Raw genomic sequence first — 20,986 nt, forward strand, 5'->3', positions numbered from 1 at the left:
AGGTGTTATTTAAGAGGTCAGAACAGGAGTATTTAGAGTCTCTGAGCCTCATGTTTCTTTTCTGTACCCAGAGCTTAAAAAGGGTGCCAGTATCCATCCGCTGGCTTGTGAGGGTGAAAATAGGATGCTGGATTAATTGTGTCATTTAAAGAAACATCACCAGAGAGAGCTCGAATCGTGCTCCTGACACACAAACTTTTAGTATCTGAACTCCTGGGGGAATTTAGGGATTTTAAAAATCAGTATTTTCCCCTTACTTATTAAAACTGCATGTTCGTTGTACACAATTTGGAAATACAAGAAATAAAAATCCTAATTTCAGTACCTGGGGAGAGATACTTTTTTCATATAACGACTTATGTAATTTTACCCCATTTTACAAGGGAGAGCGCTGAGGGTTAGAGAGGTGGAGTGTCTGTCCCAGGTCACGACCAAAATCAGAATTCAGGCCAGCCTGAGTCCAAAGCCCTTATCTGCGCGTGTCCCTATTTGACCGTCTTCCTCCTAGACGCACTTTGTGCTCAGCCCTGGCGTCCTTTCGGTGAAATGTTAGAAGCTTGCATCAGGTAAAAAGCTGGGGCACGTGTAACTGTATTCATTCAAACCCCCACCTGTGTAGACAGGGTTCCGGCAGGCACGCGGACAAGCTAGAGGCGCGGACCAGGAGCGGTGCTCTGCCCGCGGCCCCCGCTCTCGCCAGCGGCTCAGCTCAGCCACAGGCCCCGGAGCCCTTCCCAGTCACGCCCCTTGCATGGCTTGTCCTTCTCACATGAACGTGGCCTCCACGTTATAACCCAAGTTGCAGATCGGGGTACATTAACTCTGCTGCGGTTTTATCAGACAGGAATACCCGGCCAAGTGCAGAAGTCTACATTATGGCTGCAGACCCGCCTCCGAAGAAAAGAAAGCACGTCTCTCCATTACGTCATTTTAAAATCTCAAAAGCCGTAAGCCCCAGGAACGCCGCGCACCTCCCAATGAAGTGTTTCCTTTCCGATGCCTTGGGCTCTAGCAGGGAGTGCCCGAGCCCTCCTGCCCACCGCGCAAGCCGCCTGTGACACCGAAGGGGACACTTCCAACTCGGACCCATTTCAAAAGAAGTTGTGTTGTGTAACACCTCAGACTGTATTGTGCCTGCATTTTGCAGGCCCTCCTTTTTGCCAAGATCTTTGAAAGCCTTTGATGTCAGACGTCTCTAGTCCAGCCGCCCTCCCTTCCCTTTATCTTCCTAGAGGGAGGCAGCCTCCCCGGAGGCGGTCCCTGCGGGAATGGGCCGTCATTTTCCTCATCGGTTCTACTTCTGGAAACCTCCTCTTGCTGCCTGTGCTTCTTTTCGAGTCTGATACAGGACTCAGCGCGTCTGCCTATCCTAGGCATTTGAGCAACACTTCTTGCCAGAAAACGAGAATGCCATGATGGTGACGTGTTAGTAACCCAACAACCCATAGAGCCTCGGTTATGGGCTAGGTGGGCATCGTGCTGTTTCCGAGGATGACGGTCCTTACCTCCCGGGCCTCTGTCTCCCTGGGGTCCAGAGAGCTAAGCACACAGTCACAGAGCAGGGGGTCAGAGGCTGGGATGGGGCCCGTCAGTGAGACTGGGGGGTCTGTGGCATTCTTCCTCAGAGGTGAGCTGAAGAAACACTTCGTGAATGGGTTGCTATTTCATGATCAAGAGCTCTCCCGTAATTGAATTAGAAGGAACCTCATTGTGAAGTAATCAACAGATTATTTCTCTTCTAATGAATTGTAACATCTCTAGCAGGAGAGAATGTAATTTGGTAACTTTGCAGCTGAAAGCAATGCCAGCTGCCTGTCTCTGTATCCCGCGCCCTCAAGAGGCCGGTCTGCCCGGTTCGGGGCTGATGGGGGAGTGCTCGGTGCGGCCAGCGGGTCCAAGTCCGTTGAAAATACCTCCTCAGCCGCTAGTGAGCCGGAGGGACAGACACTCTGGCAAGGACAGCTGCCTGCTTGGGGGAGGCACGGAGCATGGTGCCAGTTCACTCTGAACCACCAAAGACCCCAGTGGGCCTGTGCAGCTCTCAGCACGAGGCACAAAGAAAACCAGGTTCTGCTTGCTGCCATTTACTGCTTCTCTGTGGCCTCGGTGAGCGGGGTGGAGGGAATAGGTGTAGAGGCTAGAACGGAAGAGGAAACAGGAAGTCAATGCTTTTTACTCCCCTCATTGTTACCTTTGTGTGGTTTGAAACGTATGTTCCTATAAAAGAGTGTATCCAAGCTGTAGAAGTTAGAAAAGGAATTGTCATCAACCTTTATTGGCTTCAAAGGGAACACACCTTAGAAAACAATCGCACCCCCAAAAGTAAAGGTCATTGGGATCTTCTCACCACGAATGGAGTCATCTGCCTGGAGGGGGTTTCTACCTTTCTTTACAGGCATTCGGCACCCAAAACTAGCTCATCCTCACGACCTCCTTCAGTCTAGGGGTGGGAGAGTACCCTGACCCCAAATCTGCACATCTCAAAATTCAATTTAAAAGGAAGAGGAGGTAAAACCAGGCCCCTAGCTCCAGAAGTGCCAAAAACTGGAAATGGAGTCACTGGTTCTGGATGAAAGAGCTAGACCCACCAGGCGTTTCTTACATCAGCACAAGGACTACTAGACACTTTAGTATGTGGTGCAGGTAAAATCAGGTGCATGGTGACTGTCCTCTTGCCAAGATCCAAAAATATCTTGCTGAGAACAAAAGGCCACTCGCATATTTTGCACCTGGCCAAACAGCACTGTACAATCATTTTGTCTTCGCTGGAAAACAAAATTTCATGGTTTTGTATAGATAAATGCGGTTTTAAAAAAAGATTTTATTTATTCATTTGCGAGAGAGACACAGCACAAGCAGTGGGAGAGGCAAGAGCAGACTCCCTGCTGAGCCGGGAGCCGGATGCGGGGCTCGATCCCAGAACCCTGTGGGTCGTGACCCGGCCGGAAGGCGGATGCTTCACCATCTGAGCCGCCAGGCGCCCCAGTGCGTTTCTTTAGAGGGTCCCAGAAAATGTTTCGTTAGAATGTCAGACTGTTGAGCCAGAAGCAAACGTTAACGGTCTGACCGAGCCTTCTCTCATGGAAAAAGGAAAGAGGACAGAACCTCAGCCCCTTTTCCTCCTTATCATTTCTCCCGTTGCCCTCGGCTTATTTACCGGCCAGACGGCAGTGCTACTTACTGACAAAACAAGTTTGGACTCACTGAAGGAAATGGGTGAGCTTTGAGTTGAGGATGTGACTCAGAACCACACAGTTGAATACGTTCAAAGGGGATTTAATAATGAGCTGAATGCACAGGACATTTCTTGGTCCCCCGCCCGTTTGTTGAACCCTCTGAGGTATGAAGAGGCTCAGTGTTCCTCAGGGTCGGGTCACTGAAATTATGGAATCGCTCAGATGCAACAAGGCTTCTGACGCCTCTAATCTATTAACCCGCCAGGGCTGTTTCTCTGGACCTATTTTACTTCGCCCCGTGTAGAACTGATGGCGAACCCAGTTCTGCTCAGGACTAATTCAGGAGCTGAAAATGATGAGATTAATACAGAATACAGCTTCATCCCCGATATCGCAGGCCTTTTAAAGAACGGCCGCAAGTGGAGAATAAAAGTTAACGAAGGACACAAGTGGCTGAGGTTGAAGACGTTCCACTGCCCCTTCCCGTCGTGGGTGTTTGTTAGGACGGGAGGAAGGCTTTGGCTTCCCTGATCTTCTGCTTCACGCCTCTGCAGGACACGGTAAGCCCGGCGTGGTGGCGCTTCAGGGACTCTATGTGCTGCTTGAGCGCTTCCGTCCTGTCCACCTTCTCTTCCATGTCCCGAAGGAGTAGCTCCTTGCCTAGAAGCCCAGACCTCTGATTCAGCTTGACGTTGTCAGCCCGCAGTCTGTCCCGGGCCTGCTTAGTCCTGGTCAAGATGTCCCTCCTCAGGGCCACCTGAGCCTCAATTTCCAAAAGCCGGGTCTTTTTGCACACGTTTTCTATGTCCACAAAGTGTAACTTCTCCTTCACGTGGGTTATTATTTGCACGTTGTTGGTCACCTTGTTGTGCAGTTTTAAGAGTTTCTCGTTTCGCTCCTCCACTTTTTCATTGAAGGTCTGGTTCTCAATCTTCAGCTGTTCAAAGTCGATGAGCAGCAGCCCCTCCGTCAGGTCCTCCTGGGCCCTCATCCGAGTTTCAAAATGCACCAGGCTCTGCTTTAGTTGCACGTTCTCTAGCCTCACGGCGCTCATCTCCTTCTCCTTCTTATCCTCCAGCGCCTGGATCTGCTCCACCTCTCGCAGAGCGGCCTGGCGACCGCCGCGCATCCAACAGCTGCCCATGGCCTGCATCACCACCTGCTTCTTGAGTGCCTGGAAGTCTGCCCATTCCTTCTCCACCCGGGAGAGTACCTGCCGGCACTGCTTCTTGAGCTGCGCCAGCTCCTGGTGATACCAGTGCAGGTCGTCCGCCTCTTGCTTCCTCAGCTCCTCCAGCAAGGCCAGGTACTGGAGGTAGGCCTGCTCTTTCTCTGGGGCCTCGGGCTCCATGCCCCTGTCGGGCACGTTGGCGGCATCCAGGCCCTTTTTCTTGCGCAGCGCCTCTGAGATCTGGTGCTGCAGGTAGACGTTGTAGCGCTGGTAGGTACCGCGTTCTGCCACCAGTGCCCGGTGCTGTTCCAGGAGCTCAGCGCGCAGCTGCTGCTCCTGCAGCCTCTGCATCTCCTCGGTCCATTCGTCGTCCTCCTCGTCCAGTCTCTGACCTTCCTCCTTTTCCTTGCCTTTCACCGGGCTTCCTTGCACACCTCTCTCCTTTATTTCCTCGCTCTCCTTCTCCTCCTCCCCCTTCTCTTTCCCCTCTTCCCGCTCAGCTTCCCGGGCTGGCGCAGCCTCTTCCTGGCCGGTGGTGGACAGCCGCGCAGAGACCGCCGAGGGGGCTTCCTTCCTCCTCCGCTTGACCGCCGCTGCCGCGGCCTCCTCCTCCACCTTCTCCTCTTCCTCCCTCTCCTCCTCCTCCCTCTCCTCCTCCTCCCTCTCCTCCTCCTCCTCCTCCTCCCTCTCCTCCTCCGCCTCCTGCTCCTCCGCCTCCTTCCTCTCCTCCTCCGCCCTCTCCTCGGGTTCCGCGGACCCGCCTTCGGGCCACGGCTGGGCTGTCTCCTCAGGCGCGGCGTCGGCCGGCTCCCCGGGTCCCGCCTTGTCCACAGCCTCCGTGGCCGCCGGCGCTTCCGGGGGCTCGGCGGGCTCGGCAGGCTCGGCGGGCTCGTCCTCGGCGGAGCCTGCCTCCGAAGCCTCTACGGTCCCCGGCTCCGGCTCCGGCGGTTCGGCCGGGGAGTGGGGGCCAGAGATGGCCTTGATCCCAGACAGCTTGGAGGACAGGTTCGCCATATCTCCGTCTTCCCCCTCGGGGTCCCCACGGTGCTCGGAGCTGCCGTCCATCTCCCCCCAGCTCTGTCGGCGCGGCGGATCCCAGACGCTGGCTGTTGGGTTTCCAGGGGCAACCAGGGGCGCGCGCGGTGGGCCCGGCGATTGGCCAAGAGGCAGGCAGACGCCCGGCCCCTTCTCCCCGCCTCCGGAGAGAGAAGGCCAATGGGGAGCCGCGAGCGGGAGACGGGCGGCATTGATTGGACGGGGCCGCAGGCTCGCGCCGCGCGGCCTTCCCGCCCATTTCCCGGCGCCCGGCCTGGGGCGGGGTGGCGGGGAGGCGCTAGGAGGGGCGGGCGGCCGGCGCGAGGGACGCGCAGGCGCAGCGCGGCGGGCCGGGCCCCCGCGAGGTGGCGCGCGCGGAGCGCCTGCGCGGTGCGGCCGGCTGCGGCGGCGGCGGCGGCGGCAGCGGCGGCGGCCGGGCCGGGCCCGAGGGCGCCTGCGTGCTGAGGCGGGACGCGGCCCGGCTGGCCGGCTCCGGCGGCGCCTGGGCGGGGCGGCGCGGTGGCGGCGGGCGCGGGCGGCGGTTGCTCGAGCGCGGCGGCCGGCGCGGGCGGCGGCGCGCTGACGGCGGCGGGCGCGGGCGGCGGGCGGGGGAAGATGGCGGAGCTCGGTAAGAAGTACTGCGTGTACTGCCTGGCCGAGGTGAGCCCGCTGCGCTTCCGCTGCACCGAGTGCCAGGACATCGAGCTGTGCCCCGAGTGCTTCTCGGCGGGAGCCGAGATCGGCCACCACCGTCGCTACCACGGCTACCAGCTGGTGGACGGCGGGCGCTTCACGCTGTGGGGGCCCGAGGCCGAGGGCGGCTGGACCAGCCGCGAGGAGCAGCTGCTGCTGGATGCCATCGAGCAGTTCGGCTTCGGAAACTGGGTGAGCGGCCGGCACGACGCGCACCTGCTCGTTCCGTGCCCGCGCCGGCGGGGAGGCGGGCGCGGTCGGCGCGCCGGTTGGGCTCAGAGAGGTGGAGCGACATGCCCAAGGGCACACAGCCAGGAAGTAGTACCAAGGTGGGGGTTTGGGCTGTGGCTTTGCCACCGCAGGGCCCTGTTCCCGACCTTAGGACAGTTGCATGGGTGTTTGCCGAGTGCAGGCGCTTTGGGCAAGACCGCGCTGTACGGAGTCGCGTTGCTGGACGGGGAGAAGGTCCGCAGACTTGACAGAGCGGGAGGCGCCCTGAGGAAGGACTTGGTTCTGCCAGGAGCACAGTGGTGGTTGCAGGCCCCGCAGGCTTCACACACGCCCTCCGGCTGCTCTCCCGTCTCCGTGCACTTGCTTTGTACGCGGCCCGGTTGGCGCTGAGCTGTTGTCAGGGCGTGTGCCCTGGGTCCCCTGGCAGGGGCTTGTTTATCCTGGGGTCCCCGCAAGGCCCAGGACGCTGTGTGAGGAGTGCTCGGTAGGTACTGAACAAAGGAGCACAGACCCAGAGGCGTTTGTCCTGGGCTTTTGCTCTTATCAGAAGGGTTGTGTGGAGACTGCTGAGTGGAGCAGGTGGGAGCCGGGCTCCTTTCGGCGAGGGGGATAGTGTCCTGGGCTGCTGCAGGGAGACATGGGTGCCCTTTTCTGGGCAGGCTCTGGGGCGCTCTCTTTCCAGTCAGGAACAGGAAGCTTTCATCTGTGTTAGGAAGGGAACATCTCTGGCTGGATTCCTGGCTGTTGCTGCCAAGAGCTTGTGTCCACCTGCAGGCATTATGAAAAGCAGGGGGGGGCATGACCCCAGCTCCCCCATCTTTCCAGACCCTTCCGCATGAGGTCCTCCTACTTCCCTGAACCAGTATTTCATCTTGCTGCCATTTCTCCATCAGTGCACCCCTCCTCCTGGGCTTCTCCCCTCATTCCCAAACCTGGCCTGCTTTCCTTCCCATGAAGTGGGCCAGCCTTCAGGGACTAACACCCATGCCGCATCCTGGGGAATCCTTATGTTTAGAGATGCACAGCTCCGCAGGGTCTCACCTAAGCGCCCACGTGGCGATCACCGTCGTCTGAAAATCTCATTTTGTCTTGAAGTGCATCGATGCGCACCGAGCCTCAGCTCTGCGCACCTTGTACGATGCTGAAGGACTCTGCAGGAAAGGAGGGCCTCGTCTCTGTCTTCAAGGGGCTTAAAGTATTCTCATCGTTTGAGCCCAGGCCAGGACCTCTTTCTTCCCTAAGTTCTAGCCTTCGACGGTGAGCTGCTGGTGGACCTCCTCGCTGCTTATCTCATGGACATCCTGAGCCTCTATGACCCAGATCTCTTACCACCTCACGCGGTTACAGCCCTCCTCAGGTCCTTCTGGTAGGCCCCGTCCGGCAGGAGTGCCGTCGCCAGCCTACTTTCAGAATCTCACCACTGGTCACAACCGTAGTTCAGGCTGGTGTTTATCTCTTGCCTTGACCGCTTCTGGGGCCTTCCAGCTGGTCTTCCCACTTCATTCTTGTGCCCTCCAGCCCATTCCCTGTGCCACAGAGTGATCTTTGAAGACATGCCGCGTCCCATCAGCCTTCGGTGGCTTCCAGGCCTACTTAGATTAAATTTCATGGCCCACAGTGATCTCAGCTGCTACCCCCTTCATTGTTTTTTATTTCTACTGTTTAGAGCGGTCTTCCTCCAGGTCATGGCTCGTGACTGGCCTTTCTGCTCCATATCAGTGCCTCCATGAGACTCCCCCCTCTCCACTCCATTCTCAGTCGCTTATCGCCACAGCCGTTGCTAAAAATAGTTGAGGTGGGCCCAGAGCTTTGCTGAGTGCCAGGCACTGTGCTGGGCAGTTTGTTTCTTGTGACCTCTTCCCAGCAGCCCTGTGCAGCAGGCTTTGAACTGAATAGTTTGGCGTCAGAATCTGTGCTTCCAGCTGCACTGCTCACCAGTCTCCACTGCCTTCTCTGCGACACCGTGGGGAACACACGAGGACTAGGCCACTTAGAGTGTATCGCAGGAAGCACGAGGCAGGAAGGGGGCCTTCTCTAAAGCAGTGCTTTTGGAACTGAGTGTGCCCAGGAATCACCTGGGGAGCTTGTTCAAATGCAGCCAGCAATCTCAGCTGTTAGAGGAGACAGAGCTGGAGGAGGAGGGGCTTGGGCCTGGGTGCTGAGGGTCCTCTTCCTGCTGAACCCGTGGGGGGTGCTGGGGGGGAGGGCAGAGACCAGAGATTCTGCATGCCAACCACGCCTGGAGCGCTGCCAGGCTGTGGGCGTTAGTAGCTCTCTAGCTGTGCGCTCTTGGGCCACCTGCTCTATCCACTAGACTTCCCCATGCTTCACCCGAGGCTCTCGGCAGCCCTGAGACGTGCGGATCCCTTCTCAGTGGATTTCCAGCTGCGTGCACGGAAGCGGTCTGCCCCACGCATGCCCCGTTTAGCCTGTGCCAGTTCTGAGTGGGGCTCCTTCCTACGTACCTCGTCTCGCGCTCTTCAGCACAGCGCTGGGGCTGGGTCTGTAGTTTACAGCTGCAGCACGGTGTCTCGGAGAAGTTAAAATGCTTGTCCAGGATGCCTTGGACTGATTCTAGCGTCTCGGTGTAAGAGCATTAACTGCTGCGGGTCAGAGGCTGGGAGCTTACTGCCGCAGCTAAAGGTGTGGCTGGCCTGGAAGGGCTTTTCAGGGGGCAGAGTCTTGACCTTCTTTAGGGGGAGGTCGGTCCGTGCCTGGGACGGGAAGGGGGGAGATGACCAGGGGAGGCGAGAGCTAGGTTTCGTGGGCTGGGGTGCAGTGTGGAGGAGGCCTCGCTCGAATCGATGACAGTGACGTAGACGAAGGTGAGCCCGTTTGCTCTCATTTTTGAGATGACACACGTAACCTGTCACCCCTGGGTGGCACTGCTTTGTGTAGGATTCATGGGGTGGGTCGATTTCGGCAGACCTGGGCGAGAGGCTGCTGCTGAGGTCCGGCGCCATTTGCTCCCATTCGTCCTGGGGCTGAGGCCCAGGGACCGACGGGGCCGGGCATGGCTGAGGGATGCTCGCTGTGAGACCAGGAGGGTGTGGGGGCGAGCTGTGTAGCTATGCTCTGACACCGTGCCCCTGCCTTTGAGGGTGGCTGGGGAGATGCCTGGGAGTAGGACAGCGGGGAAGGGTTGGCAGGTGGGCAGTGAGCCGGAGTCACGTCACCATGGGTATCGAGAGCCTCGAAGCAGCGGGTTTTGTGGTGGGTGCTACTCGTGTTTGGAGTTAGAAGATACAGATCTTGCTGGAAACCGCTGTGGTTGGTGAAGGGACGTGGCAGAGCGGGAAGTTGACCCAGGTCCTCTGACTCCATGTCCAGAACCATCTGTCTCACTGGTTCACTGAGTGCAGGCAGAATCCCCGTCGCGGTCCTGGATTCCCAGGGGCCACCCAGATCTGCTGAGCTGGCATCTGTATGGGTGAGGTCTGGAAACAGGTGTTGATAGAGTTCCGGTACGGCCCATGGAACCATGTTTGGGAACCATGGGCATGTTCACTTCTTACCGAGGCAGAAGGCCCTTCTGTGTGTTGGTAGGAACGAGTAAGCCCATCCTTTGAGCATCCTGACAGGGGTTCTTAATTGCCATTAAGGATGGGGGCCTGGGTGGAGAAAGCAGCTAGAAGTAGTAGGGTTCTGCAGGGCAGTGGTTTTCAAAGTGTGGCTGATTCAGAACACCCTGGAGGGCTTGTTAGAACACGCATCGTGCCCATCCCCCCGCCCGGCTCTGCATCAGTAAATCTGGTCTGGCTCTGCATGAGAATTTGCATTTCCAGGGACCCTACTTTCCGACCATCGATGTAGAGTAAGCCATGCCACTTTTTATCATAGTAAAATACACATAACATTTATCATTTTAACCATTTTTTTAAGTGAGCTCAGTGCCCAATGTGGGGCTCGAATTGATGACCCCGAGATCAAGAGTCACATGCTTTACCAACTGAGCCAGCCGGGCGCCCCCTGTTTTAGCCATTTTTAAGTGTCCAGCTCAGTGACATTAAGTATGTCTATACTGTTGGGCCACCGTCACCACCGTCCATCTCTAGAACTTTCTCATCATCACAGACAGACGCTGTACCTGTTACACAGCGTCTCCCCACTTCCCCGTCCCCAGCCCTGGGCACCCGCCATCCTGCTTTCTGTCTCTGTGAATCTGACTACTCTTGGGAGCTCCTGTAGAGAAATCCTCAATGTTTGCACTTTGGTGATGAGTTCATTTCACTCCGCTTAGCGCCCTCAAGGTTCATTCATGTAGCGGTGTCAGTGTCCTGCCTGTCAGGCTGAATACCGTCCCGCCGTTCGTCCGTCAGGCCGCTCCCACCTTTGGCTGTTGGCCTGCCGCAGCTAACTTCACTGTGCGAACGTGTGTTGGAGTCCGCGCTTGCTGGCCTTCTAGATCGATACCTAGAGGTGGCAGGGCAGGGTCACCTGGTTACTGTTCAGAGGCCGTGTCCTGCTGTTACGCATTTTGTGAAGCGCGCTCTCGGGTTTATTTGACCCGAAAGGCTTCCGTTCCCTTGGGCCAGTCACAGCTGTGTGAGCTGGTGAGTTCTACTGAGTTTAGAGAGGAGGACAGAGAACCTGGAACTGAGGCTTGCAGAACTTTCCATGTAAACAAATCCAATGAACAGGAGCAGTGGCCGAGGGAAATAGGGTCCCTGGAATGGCTGGTGACCTGTAAGGACAGATGACAAGCTGCTGTTAGTCCTCGGCCTGTGATGTGGGAGGTGGCACCCACCACCAGTGTGTCTGTGGAATAGGCTCTTGTGGGCTGGGGGCTGCACGGGGAGGGCAGGGTTCGCCCCAGACCAGCGGGGGCCCAGTCCTTCCACGAGGCAGGCGGCTGTTCCGTTCCCGCTGAGGATGACTGAACGAGGCTAGAGCGGGCAGGCCCGAGCCACATCTGAAGCCTTGTGGGGTCAGCTGGGAGAGGGGGCCCAGGTGACCAGGCCGGCGATTGGTCAGGCAACACTGGGCCCCGTGGGGGCATGTCCCCAGCTCAGGAGGGACAGGCAGGCGTCCCGCTGTGCTCCCCGCACAGACAGGCATGAGCGTGCTTCCCAGCCCAGAGTGTGGGAGTGCGGGAGGCCAGCCACCGGGCTCTGGGGCCGTTGCTGGATCTCCTGCTGCCATCGTCCCTCCTCTTTTCTCTGGGCCTGAGGTCACAGCACATTCCTTGGCTCTTTGTTCTTTCCTGGCCCGTGCAGCCCTTTGCTCTCTCCTGCTGCCTTGGGCGGGGGGGGGGGGGGGGGTCTGCCCCCTTGTCCCCAGCTGCTCCCTGGGTCTCTGCTTCCAAGGCGGCTCTGCCCGGAGAACGTGCTCCCCTGGGGTGCCGCAGGTTTGCATGCTAGGCCTTCTGGCTGCTTCTGTCCCTTTGAAGCTCCTTGCCTTGAAGAAGAAGGAAGCCCCGCCTCCAAGTCTGGCTCCCAGGCACTGGGGAGGGAAGGCCGCCCCAGCCTCTGCCTGCCGCCTCCAGGGCAGGTGCTGCTGGTGGAGGAGGGGCCCAGGGGCCTCCGTGCTCTCCGGGAAGCTGAAGGTGGCCGGAGTTCTGGGGAAGGAGCTGGTTTGTACGTGAAGACTGAATGTCACTCTGCTCCAGAGGAGACGGCTAGCACAGCACCCCGTGTGCCCCAGAGGTTAGAGGTGGAGTGGCTGAGCGCCAGGCGTGGTGGTTCTGGGAGCGCGCAGGCCCCGTGGTCTGGCCTTGCTCTACCTTTTTAAAGGACCAGGAAGCATTTGATTGCAGAGGTCTCCCTGCGGTGTGCACCGTGTCACTGCCCCCGAGGGCGCCGTGGTGACAGGCCCCCAGGTCCCCCTGCTCCGGAGCGAGACTGTCTGCTACGGAAGCCCTGGGGGGAGTGTCACCTGAGTTTTCGGACTGCTCACCCGAGCAGCGGGGGCGGGGACCACCGGCCCAGCCCGTGGGGCTCCTGGGGGACCAGGCCAGATGCTACATGCAGAAGCACGTACCTGTCACTGCGATGAATTTTATTTCATCCTGACAAAGCCCTGGAAGGCGAGGGATTACAGGCCCAGAAGCAGAAGGTGAGAGGTTAAGGATCACAGACCATAGGTGTTTGAGCCAGAACCTGCCCCCAGCCCCCCCAGGGGGGGTTACCACAGGCTTCGGGGGGCGGGGGTGACCTGGGCGTGGGGGGTGAAGAACGTGCCGTGGGAGTGACGCTCACAGCTTTCCCACAGTGGCGATCATGGGCGCGTGTCGCCTCTTCTGCTGTGACCGGTCGCGGTGTAGGGAGTAGTAGCGCCTGCGTGGTTCAGATGAGCCGGAGGCACAGAGAGGTGAAGTCATTTGTCCGGGGTCCTCAGCCGCTAGGGGTAGAGCCGCGACTGGAGCCTAAGCCTGTGTGCACAGAGAAACTGCGTGTCCGGCAGGGGTTCTGGGGTGCCTGCCGGGGTTCTGGGGTGCCAGCCAGGTTCCGGGGCAACCCCGGGACGGGTCATGTGGGGCCCGGCGGGGATCTGAGAGGGCCGCAGAAAGCACACAGCGTCATGGACCCCGCAGGTTAGTTTCTCCCACACGCTCAGACTTCGGAGACTAGTGCTATTGAAAACAGTATCTCAAAGGCTCACACAGAGTTGCTAACTTGAGTCTGCCAAATGAGGATATTAAAAAAACAAAAGATCCAATTAATGATCTCTCACCATTTCACAGAAGGATTATCTCAGTACTGCCCAAGTAACAATGACGTCATCTGGGAATGAAGGGCTGTCCTTTAAGTGGAAAAGTTTAGCTCTGAGGGAAACCCTTACGTCGTCACTAGGTTTTAAGTTTCCCCTCGATGACGGGCCAGTCCAGTGTGAGCGGAAGTGGACTCGCTGATAGGCGCCTCCGACAGTTTATTGTCGGTGGTTGTGACCCCAAGGGGTTTGCACTTGTTGGGAGGACATGCGGGCAGAGCAGGGGGTGCGCAGACACTGCGGGGAAGGGGGAGGCAGCTGTGGGTGTGCGCACAGGCCCTGGCACCGAGGGTGGAGCTAGCCTACACATATGGCGGGCGACTTCTCTGGACTGTCCTCTCCTTTCTGTCCCTGCTCAGGTGCTGGAGGCCGCTCCAGTGAGCCATGAACAGGCCGGAAGGAGACCAGACCGGCTAGAGAAGCCCAGGGAGTCCTGACTCACGGGGATGCTTAGGGGATGCTTACTTCCTGTCCCGGAGAGCCAGCATCCTGGCGGGAGTCTAGCGACGTTGGCCAGTAGACCTGCCGCCCGTTCAGGGTCCTAGAGGCATGTTTGCCTTCATCTCTCAGAGGACTCTAAGGAAGCAGCATACCTATCCTTATCTTTTTCCAAGGGTGGGTGTTTTTTTTTTTTTTTTTTTTTTTAGTGAGGATAAAGGACAGAACTTGGAATTCTGTTTCCGCAGACTGTGGTCTACTCACCCATGTGCTGCTCTGTGTTGGGGAAGACTAGCTGCGGGCTACAATTGTGTTCCTTGTTTAATTGTAGTTGTGCTTGAGTTGTCCTTGTCTCTCCAGATCTGTCCCCCCAAACCCACTTTTGTTGCTTCTGCCTGCCCACCCGTCTATCTGCCCATCCATGTGTCCGTCCATCCATCCATCATCTAGATTAAGCAGAAACTTTGCCCTTGAACACGTGCTGTGCTGCTGTTGTATGTGACACCGGGGCTGTGACAGGACACTTGTGCCCCTCGCGGGCGGTCGGCAGGTCTCGCGTGACTGCTGACGCGTGCAGATGGGAGAAGACAGTGGCAGGCAGGACGCAGGCGTGTGGTGGGGCACTGCAGCTCTCGCTATTTTTAATCATCTTTTAAAATCTGTTCCTCACTGTCATTTAGCGCCATTGAACCTGTCTGTTTTCTGAGCTGTGTTGTTGCTTTCGTTCACACCATTCCATGTGATCTTCCTCTTATTTCGAAGTCTGAAAAATTAGAATTTTGTGTGTTTTCCTGGGCCTTTCTCAATGGTCCTGAAACGAAGATGGTGGCCTAGGGGCAATTCTCTTTCCGCGGCAGCTGCCAGCCAGTGTCTGTCCTGGCTGTGGCCTTTCAGCCGTCACTGGGCAGCGGGTAGGGTTGATGGGTGACAGAGATTCCTGGGTTCCTGGCGATGAGGTGCTAGCCACTCTGATTTGATTTGTGGCTTCATAGATACTCATAAACTGGGTCCATTCAGAGCCAGAGTCCCCCTCTTTACGTGAAGAGGGTCTGGGCCACCAAAGTGCCAGCACACGCGCACGGCTGGCCTGCTCCCTGGCTGGGCGGGGGGCCCGGGCTGTGGGCATGCGGCGGGAGAGACGTCTCGGGGGCCAAGCCACGGTCACCAGTCAGCCTGCCTCCATGTGGCCCTGGAAGGGGGGATGTTTGCAGAGCAGGACATTGCCCTTGTCCCCTGCCTGTGACCCAGAGCTACACTGCACCCACCGTGGCCAGGGAGCTTTCCCATGGGGCGGAGGAGTCCTCTCGTGAGTACTCTGTATTTTCTTTTCCAGTATTTGAATGTAAATCTTAGACTCTAAGCAAACCATTATGAGGCAGAATTTAACTTTACTTTTTAGGAGCGCCTAAGCGGGCTGTCGGTGAACTGTCCAGCTTTTGATTCCGGCTCAGGTTGTCGTTATCTCAGGGTCGTGAGATTGAGCCCCAGGTCGGGCTCTATACTCAGCGTGAAGTTATCTTGAGATTCTCTCTCTCTCCCCCTCTGCCCCTCCCCCACACCTGTCTCAAAAAAGAAGAATTTAACTTTAAAAAAAAAAAAAACTTTCATTTACCCAAAAAAGTGAAAAAATAGCATGCAGATTCCCATATATATTCATCTCACAAGCCTCCCGAAATGTTAGCATCTTGCATAGGTACAGTTGGTTCCAGAAAGCGGGATGTTGACATTGATTCAGAGCCATTCACTCATGCACAGACCGGCCTGGGGTCCCACCCAGGAAACCCCAGAGATGATGCTGACGCGTCTCTCCCAGTCACGGTTCTTTCCTTGTCTTGTGGCTGTGACGCGCTGGAGGGATGCTGGCTGGAGCTTCGTAGAATGTTCTGTAATTCGGGTTTGGCTGCCGTGCTCTGGTGCTGAGGCTGAGGCGCCCGGTCCTGGGCCCGCAGCCGTGAGCAGCATGGGACGGGGTCACTTTTCTGACACTTCCTCCCATTGCGGGATTCCTCCTCACGACTTAGAGTTGGACACGACATTCACGAGGATGTAAGCAGGTGTGCAGTGGAGCGGCCCCTCCCCGCTCAGCACTGCCGCCCTGGGTGGCCTCTAGTGTCCTGATGTGGCACAAGCAGACCGTGTCTGCCTTCCGGCCCTTTGCACAACAGCAGCAGCGTGGACACACTCTTCTGTGGCGCTTCCAGCTTCCTGGGGTCCCGTGTGGCCCTGCTCTGGCCCAGGGCTGAGGCTCGCTGCGGTTTCCGTGCCCTGCTCTCGCTCCCACAGTATCAAAGTTGATGGCAAGAACCTCCAGCAAATGACACACCTTGGTTTGGTCAGATATGACTTGACTTTACTACTCAGAATCCTTCTGGTTTTCAGGATCTAAGTTTTCCCCAAAACGTGCTGCTCTGAGCATCCAGTAATTTCTGAAAGGCAGATTGCTGAGGTTCGGGTGAGCGGACTTGCCGGGGGCAGCCGGCACTCCTGCACACTGGCTGGGTGCCGTGCTCTGCAGGTCTTCTCGTGGGGCTGGGGCCGGGGCGAGCCTGGACGTGCAGCCCAGCCCCCCGAGCCTCTGGTGAAGGGACACCCCAGGTCCCTCACCCGGGAGGCTCCTTGGATGCTTGACCTGACTCTGGTGGCTGCAGGCTTGTGCAGAAGCTGCGGTGAGGCGGGGAGAAGCCGCCGGGCAGGGCTTGGCCGTGCCTCTGGCTGCACGGCCGGGCCCTGGAAGCTCTGACCGGGCGCGTGTGGGTATTTCCGCTGACTGGACACCCTTGTGAGGATGTCCACTGCTCCTGGACGGGCACGTGTCAGGGGTGGTATTTTTCCAGGCTCGCTCATCAGGGTGAAGAATGCCCCCGGCCTGCTGGCCCCTCACGTGTGCGCCAAGCCTGTGCACGCTCTGTCAGTAGAGCTCGCAGCAAGCGTGGGCTGGGCGGCGGGCTGACTCCTGTCTCCTTACTGGTAAGAACCCGAGGCCCACAGATGGGAAGTGACCAGCTTGGGTCACACAGTGGCCGTAGATGCTGGGGATGGTTGTGACTTGGTTTTTTTGTTTTTTTGGGGGGTGGGGGGAGGTAAATGCTCCCTGGGAAAATATAATAGATTTGATGCAAATGGTAATGTTTTAAAGAAGTTAATCACCTACACAGTTCTTTCCCATACAACCAGAATCTGGTGTTTGCTCTAATCTTCCCTTTTGTCTTTGGTTCTCAGAGAGGGTCCTCCCCCGTTAGGCCTCTGCACTGCCCCGTCCCCTTGCACTGGAGCCCTGCCCTCAGCACTCAGTACCCCCTGGCAGGAGTGCCTGAGGCCAGGCCCCATGTAGGGTCTGTCCCCTCCCAGGAGCCTCGCTCCCATGGCCCCAGATGTGTCCTCAGTCCTCAGTCCTCGTGGATTGGCTGGTTTCTTGGAGTCCAGTTTGGCCTTGGGGGGTGCAGAAACCAATGCGATCTTGGGGGGGGGTGAGCGTATGAGAGCGCAGAGTGGCTGGTGTGGGGCCCTGGCGGCTGCCAGAGCCGCAGAGCTGAGCGCAGGGTGAGTGGGGGCTGGAGGCAGGGGCTGAGCGCTGCCGGTGAATGAGTGCGCACTTTGGGCAGCTACTTTGTGAAGTGGCTTTAGCGGTTGACTGAGGAAGAGGCCTCTTGGCAGAAGGAAAAGATTGGGGGAGTTGTATAATTTCCTCCCGTTAATAACCCTTGTGTTCATGGGTCACGTTCTGTAGGAGTGAGTGCTCGCAGCCGGTGGCAGACTTTGGCGACTTAACCATGGAGGCTGTCCTCAGTGATGGCCCCCACCCCTTTACAAGCCACACCTGGCCCCTGCACCATCACCTGGGAAGGGGACAAGCTGCCACCCCCTATGCCCCCAGGGCTCTGCCCCTTTCCATTCCTAGAGGCAGGCAGCACCGTAGAACAGGGTCCCTTCTGTGTCAGGAGCCTAGATGGGGAGCCCTGGTAACCCTGGGAAGAGGCCGGGCAGCTGGGGTGCACCGTGGCCCCAGTCCCCCCCTCCCCCGCCCCCAGAGTGCAGGGTTTGTGCTGGGGCCTCGCGGCCAGTACAGGTGGGCTCTGCCAGTCCTTTGTAAGGACCCAGGAGAGCAGAGTCCAGATGCGAAACGTGGGTTCCGGTGTCAGCGCCCCTTCTGACCCCGGCTGTGGGCCGGGGCAGGCGGCGCCTCCCGGGATCATCTCGGTGCACCTGTCGTCCCCGACAGCTCCCGTCTAGTGTCCACAACCGCATGGTGAGCCCAGCTCCAAAGAACACGCCGTCCAGCGCCCTTTGGGAGGGGGGATGACGTGCACTGGAAGCAGTCCAGGCAGACCTCGGCGAAATGGGCAGCGAGCCTCGCGCGCGCCCCGAGCGCGCCGCTGACTTTCGGAGTAACCTGTGACCCCTGTCGTTGTAGGAAGACATGGCCGCTCACGTGGGAGCTTCCCGCACGCCGCAGGAGGTGATGGAGCATTACGTAAGCATGTACATCCACGGAAACCTGGGGAGAGCCTGCATCCCCGACACCATCCCCAACCGGGTGACCGACCACACGTGCCCCGGCGGAGGGCCCCTGTCCCCCAGCCTCACCACCCCCTTGCCTCCCTTAGACATCTCGGTGGCCGAGCAGCAGCAGCTGGGCTACATGCCGCTGCGCGACGACTACGAGATCGAGTACGACCAGGACGCCGAGACGCTCATCAGCGGGCTCTCGGTCAACTACGACGACGAGGACGTGGAGATCGAGCTGAAGCGCGCGCACGTGGACATGTACGTGCGCAAGCTCAGGGAGAGGCAGCGGCGCAAGAACATCGCGCGCGACTACAACCTGGTGCCCGCCTTCCTGGGCAAGGACAGGAAGGACAAGGAGCGGCCAGCCAAGCGCAAGGTCACCAAGGAGGAGAAGGAGCTGCGGCTGAAGCTGCGGCCGCTCTACCAGTTCATGTCGTGCAAGGAGTTCGACGACCTGTTCGAGGGCATGCACAAGGAGAAGATGCTGCGGGCCAAGATCCGCGAGCTGCAGCGCTACCGGCGCAACGGCATCACCAAGCTGGAGGAGTCGGCCGAGTACGAGGCGGCGCGGCACAAGCGCGAGAAGCGGAAGGAGAACAAGAGCGCGGCCGGCGCCAAGAGGGGCAAGGAGGACGGCAAGGACGGCGAGTTCGCGGCCATCGAGCACCTGCCGGGCTTCGAGCTGCTGTCGGACCGCGAGAAGGTGCTCTGCAGCTCCTTGAACCTGAGCCCCGCGCGCTACGTGACCGTGAAGACCATCATCATCAAAGACCACCTCCAGAAACGGCAGGGCATCCCCTCCAAAAGTCGCCTTCCTAGTTACTTGGACAAAGTCCTAAAGAAAAGGATTTTAAATTTCCTCACGGAGAGTGGGTGGATATCCAGGGATGCGTCCTGAAGGCGCGGCTGTGCGCGGGCGGTGCTCACGGCGCTGGCGAGCCCGAAGGACCTGGGGTGAGGGCGGGGAGGAGCTCCTCCCCCTCCCCCCTCCCCCCTCCGTTGTTGCTCTTTTTTAAGCAAATTGAGTTCCTTTCTTTTAGGCTATAAATTCTTTTCATGGTCCTCTGAAAGAAGCAATAGTAACGATTTTATGTCGGATCATGGGGGAAGCCGATCTATGTATATTTTAACTTCGTCCTAAAGTCATACTTACGATGACGATTTGCCTTTACATGTTCAGTTTGGGGACTATTATGAGATTGGGTCATTTCCTTTTGTGTCTTCCCTTTGGTACGCAACTCTTGGGCTGTGGGTAAAAGGAGCAGCTTTCTGCTGGGCCCGCCAGCCGCCAGCCTGACCCTGTGACGTGACCTCTGGCTGGCCGCCGGGGAGCCCTTTGGGGGGGGCCCACTGCCACCCCCGCGGACACCCCAGCACAGCCCCAGCACGCGGCACTTTAGGTGGGGGCCAGGGTGGGGCAGGTGGGAGGGGAGGCGGGGGAACCCCAGGATGTTTTGTTGGGGGCTTCAGAGGAAGAGTCGGGTGGAACAGTGTCCAAATGAGCTTCCTCTGGACTCCTGGCAGTGCGGAGTCAGAGCTTGTGTTCCCGAGCCCAGGCACCTGCCCCTTGCCTCAGTTACCGGGGGACGGACGACCGCTGGGCGGGCTCCCTGGTGTGCGGAGGGGGCTCCCAGGGAGCTGGGAGGAACAGCATGGGTGCCAGAACTCAGCTTTCCAGGGGGCTGCTGCTTGCTGCTCGTCGTACTTGCAGCGCTAAGCACCCCATTTACTTGGAAGAACTTGTTTTAGAAAGTGGAGGGCTCTGAGTTCTGGACTCCACTTCCTCCAGGATTTTCATGGTGGTTGCAATAACCTTTTTACTGAAACTCTGACCTTGACCTTGCTAGCCTGGCTAAGCATCTTACTTCAGGTGGTGTCCAGTGCTCTGCATACCAGGCTGGACAGGGCTGCTCCCACAGCAGGCTCCGGCAGAGCAGAGGGAGCCTTCGGGGTGAGGCCCTTCGTGGCTTCTCTGGGTCCCGGTCTTGGACCACTCCGCTCCTGCCCAGCCCTGCTGTCTCTGCAGGGGCCCCTCTCCCGTGGATGCACACGGTACCTTCCTTCTGGAACTTGAGTCATTTGTCTTCCTGTTGCTCAGGGTTGGTTCTCCTGTCTAAGGCCCTGCTTTAGAGTCCAGCACTCCATTCTTCCTGGAGCTTATCCTGCCCCTCCTGCCCCCATAGCTACCAAGAGACTGCTTACCTCCCAGAATGTTTGGGCTTGAAGTTACATTAAAGTGAAGTTATTTGAAAGACAAAAGAAAAAAAAGACCCTCATCATTTCCAAGGACTTAATTACGGTGCCTTCTCCTTTCTTTTTACATCCTTCTGTCCCCCAGGGTGAATTTTTCAGCATTAAATAAAACATTTCAAATACATTGTACGTGGCTTTAGTTGTCAAGTACGGTGCATGCTGGCAGAGCACGCTCCGTGAGCCAAGCCCAGGACTTTTGTGACCGCAGGAGGAGACAGCGAGCAGAGCAGGGCTGGTACTCACGAGGCCCCCTCCACATTGTCCCCCCTGCAGGCTCACTGCATGGGTCTGGTCTTCCACTGAGCAGGGATGGGGACGGTGCCTCTCACCTGCACTTCCTGGACCAGCAGCTTCTCTGCCCAGGGAACCATGTGGAACTGCAGACCTCAGGAGTGGGGCGCTGCAGCCATTAGCTGGGCCTCCCAAGTGGCCCGGCAGGACACAAGCTGGTTAGGCAGCGCTGGCTGCGGCGTCTCCCGTCTTTGGCATTCACTCATTTTCTGCATCTTCCTGGTTTGGTGAGGTTCTAGATTTGGTATTATTTTTATATGAAGCTGGAGAAGCAAAAGATCCCTGTCCATGTGTGGCCCAGGCCAACCGAGGGCTGTCCAATGAAAAATTCTGCGCTTAAGCACGTTTTCAGTATGTGTATCTTTTTTGGTGGTACGAAGAATTTATTTAAGGCTTGGCTGTTTTAAAACCGTGACTGTGTAACTTATGTTAAAGCAGTAGCAGGCTGTCCCACGGAAGAGGTCACTTTATTGTCGGTTGCCTC

At 57.9% G+C, this 20,986-nt stretch overlaps 2 protein-coding genes across 2 annotated transcripts; one reads left to right on the forward strand and one right to left on the reverse strand.

Moving 5' to 3' along the window:
• Positions 1–2,797: 2,797 nt before the first annotated feature.
• Positions 2,798–5,432, reverse strand: CFAP184 (cilia and flagella associated protein 184). The gene is made up of 2 exons (XM_087864304.1): positions 5,047–5,432; positions 2,798–4,983 (listed from the first exon to the last, which is right to left on the reverse strand). Exons 1-2 carry the CDS (start codon positions 5,410–5,412, stop codon positions 3,676–3,678), a joined length of 1,674 nt encoding a protein of 557 aa, XP_087720430.1. The 5' UTR covers positions 5,413–5,432; the 3' UTR covers positions 2,798–3,675.
• A 498-nt stretch (positions 5,433–5,930) lies between these two features.
• Positions 5,931–20,335, forward strand: TADA2B (transcriptional adaptor 2B). The gene is made up of 2 exons (XM_045789522.2): positions 5,931–6,267; positions 17,864–20,335. Exons 1-2 carry the CDS (start codon positions 5,998–6,000, stop codon positions 18,854–18,856), a joined length of 1,263 nt encoding a protein of 420 aa, XP_045645478.1. The 5' UTR covers positions 5,931–5,997; the 3' UTR covers positions 18,857–20,335.
• The last annotated feature ends 651 nt before the right edge of the window (positions 20,336–20,986 follow it).

The sequence above is a fragment of the Ursus americanus genome, chromosome 8 (assembly GCF_024610735.1).
Source record: "Ursus americanus isolate L20-20 chromosome 8, mUrsAme1.1.p, whole genome shotgun sequence".
NCBI lineage: Eukaryota > Metazoa > Chordata > Mammalia > Carnivora > Ursidae > Ursus > Ursus americanus.

Bases quoted from the DNA above. Each gene is read 5' to 3' on its own strand.
- TADA2B (XM_045789522.2), top strand. From the start codon at position 5,998: ATGGCGGAGCTCGGTAAGAAGTACTGCGTGTACTGCCTGGCCGAGGTG. The intron at 6,268-17,863 runs GTGAGCGGCCGG...CTGTCGTTGTAG, and splicing joins AGTTCGGCTTCGGAAACTGG to GAAGACATGGCCGCTCACGT.
- CFAP184 (XM_087864304.1), bottom strand. From the start codon at position 5,412: ATGGACGGCAGCTCCGAGCACCGTGGGGACCCCGAGGGGGAAGACGGA. The intron at 4,984-5,046 runs GCGGAGGAGGAG...AGGGAGGAGGAG, and splicing joins AGGAGGCGGAGGAGCAGGAG to GAGAGGGAGGAAGAGGAGAA.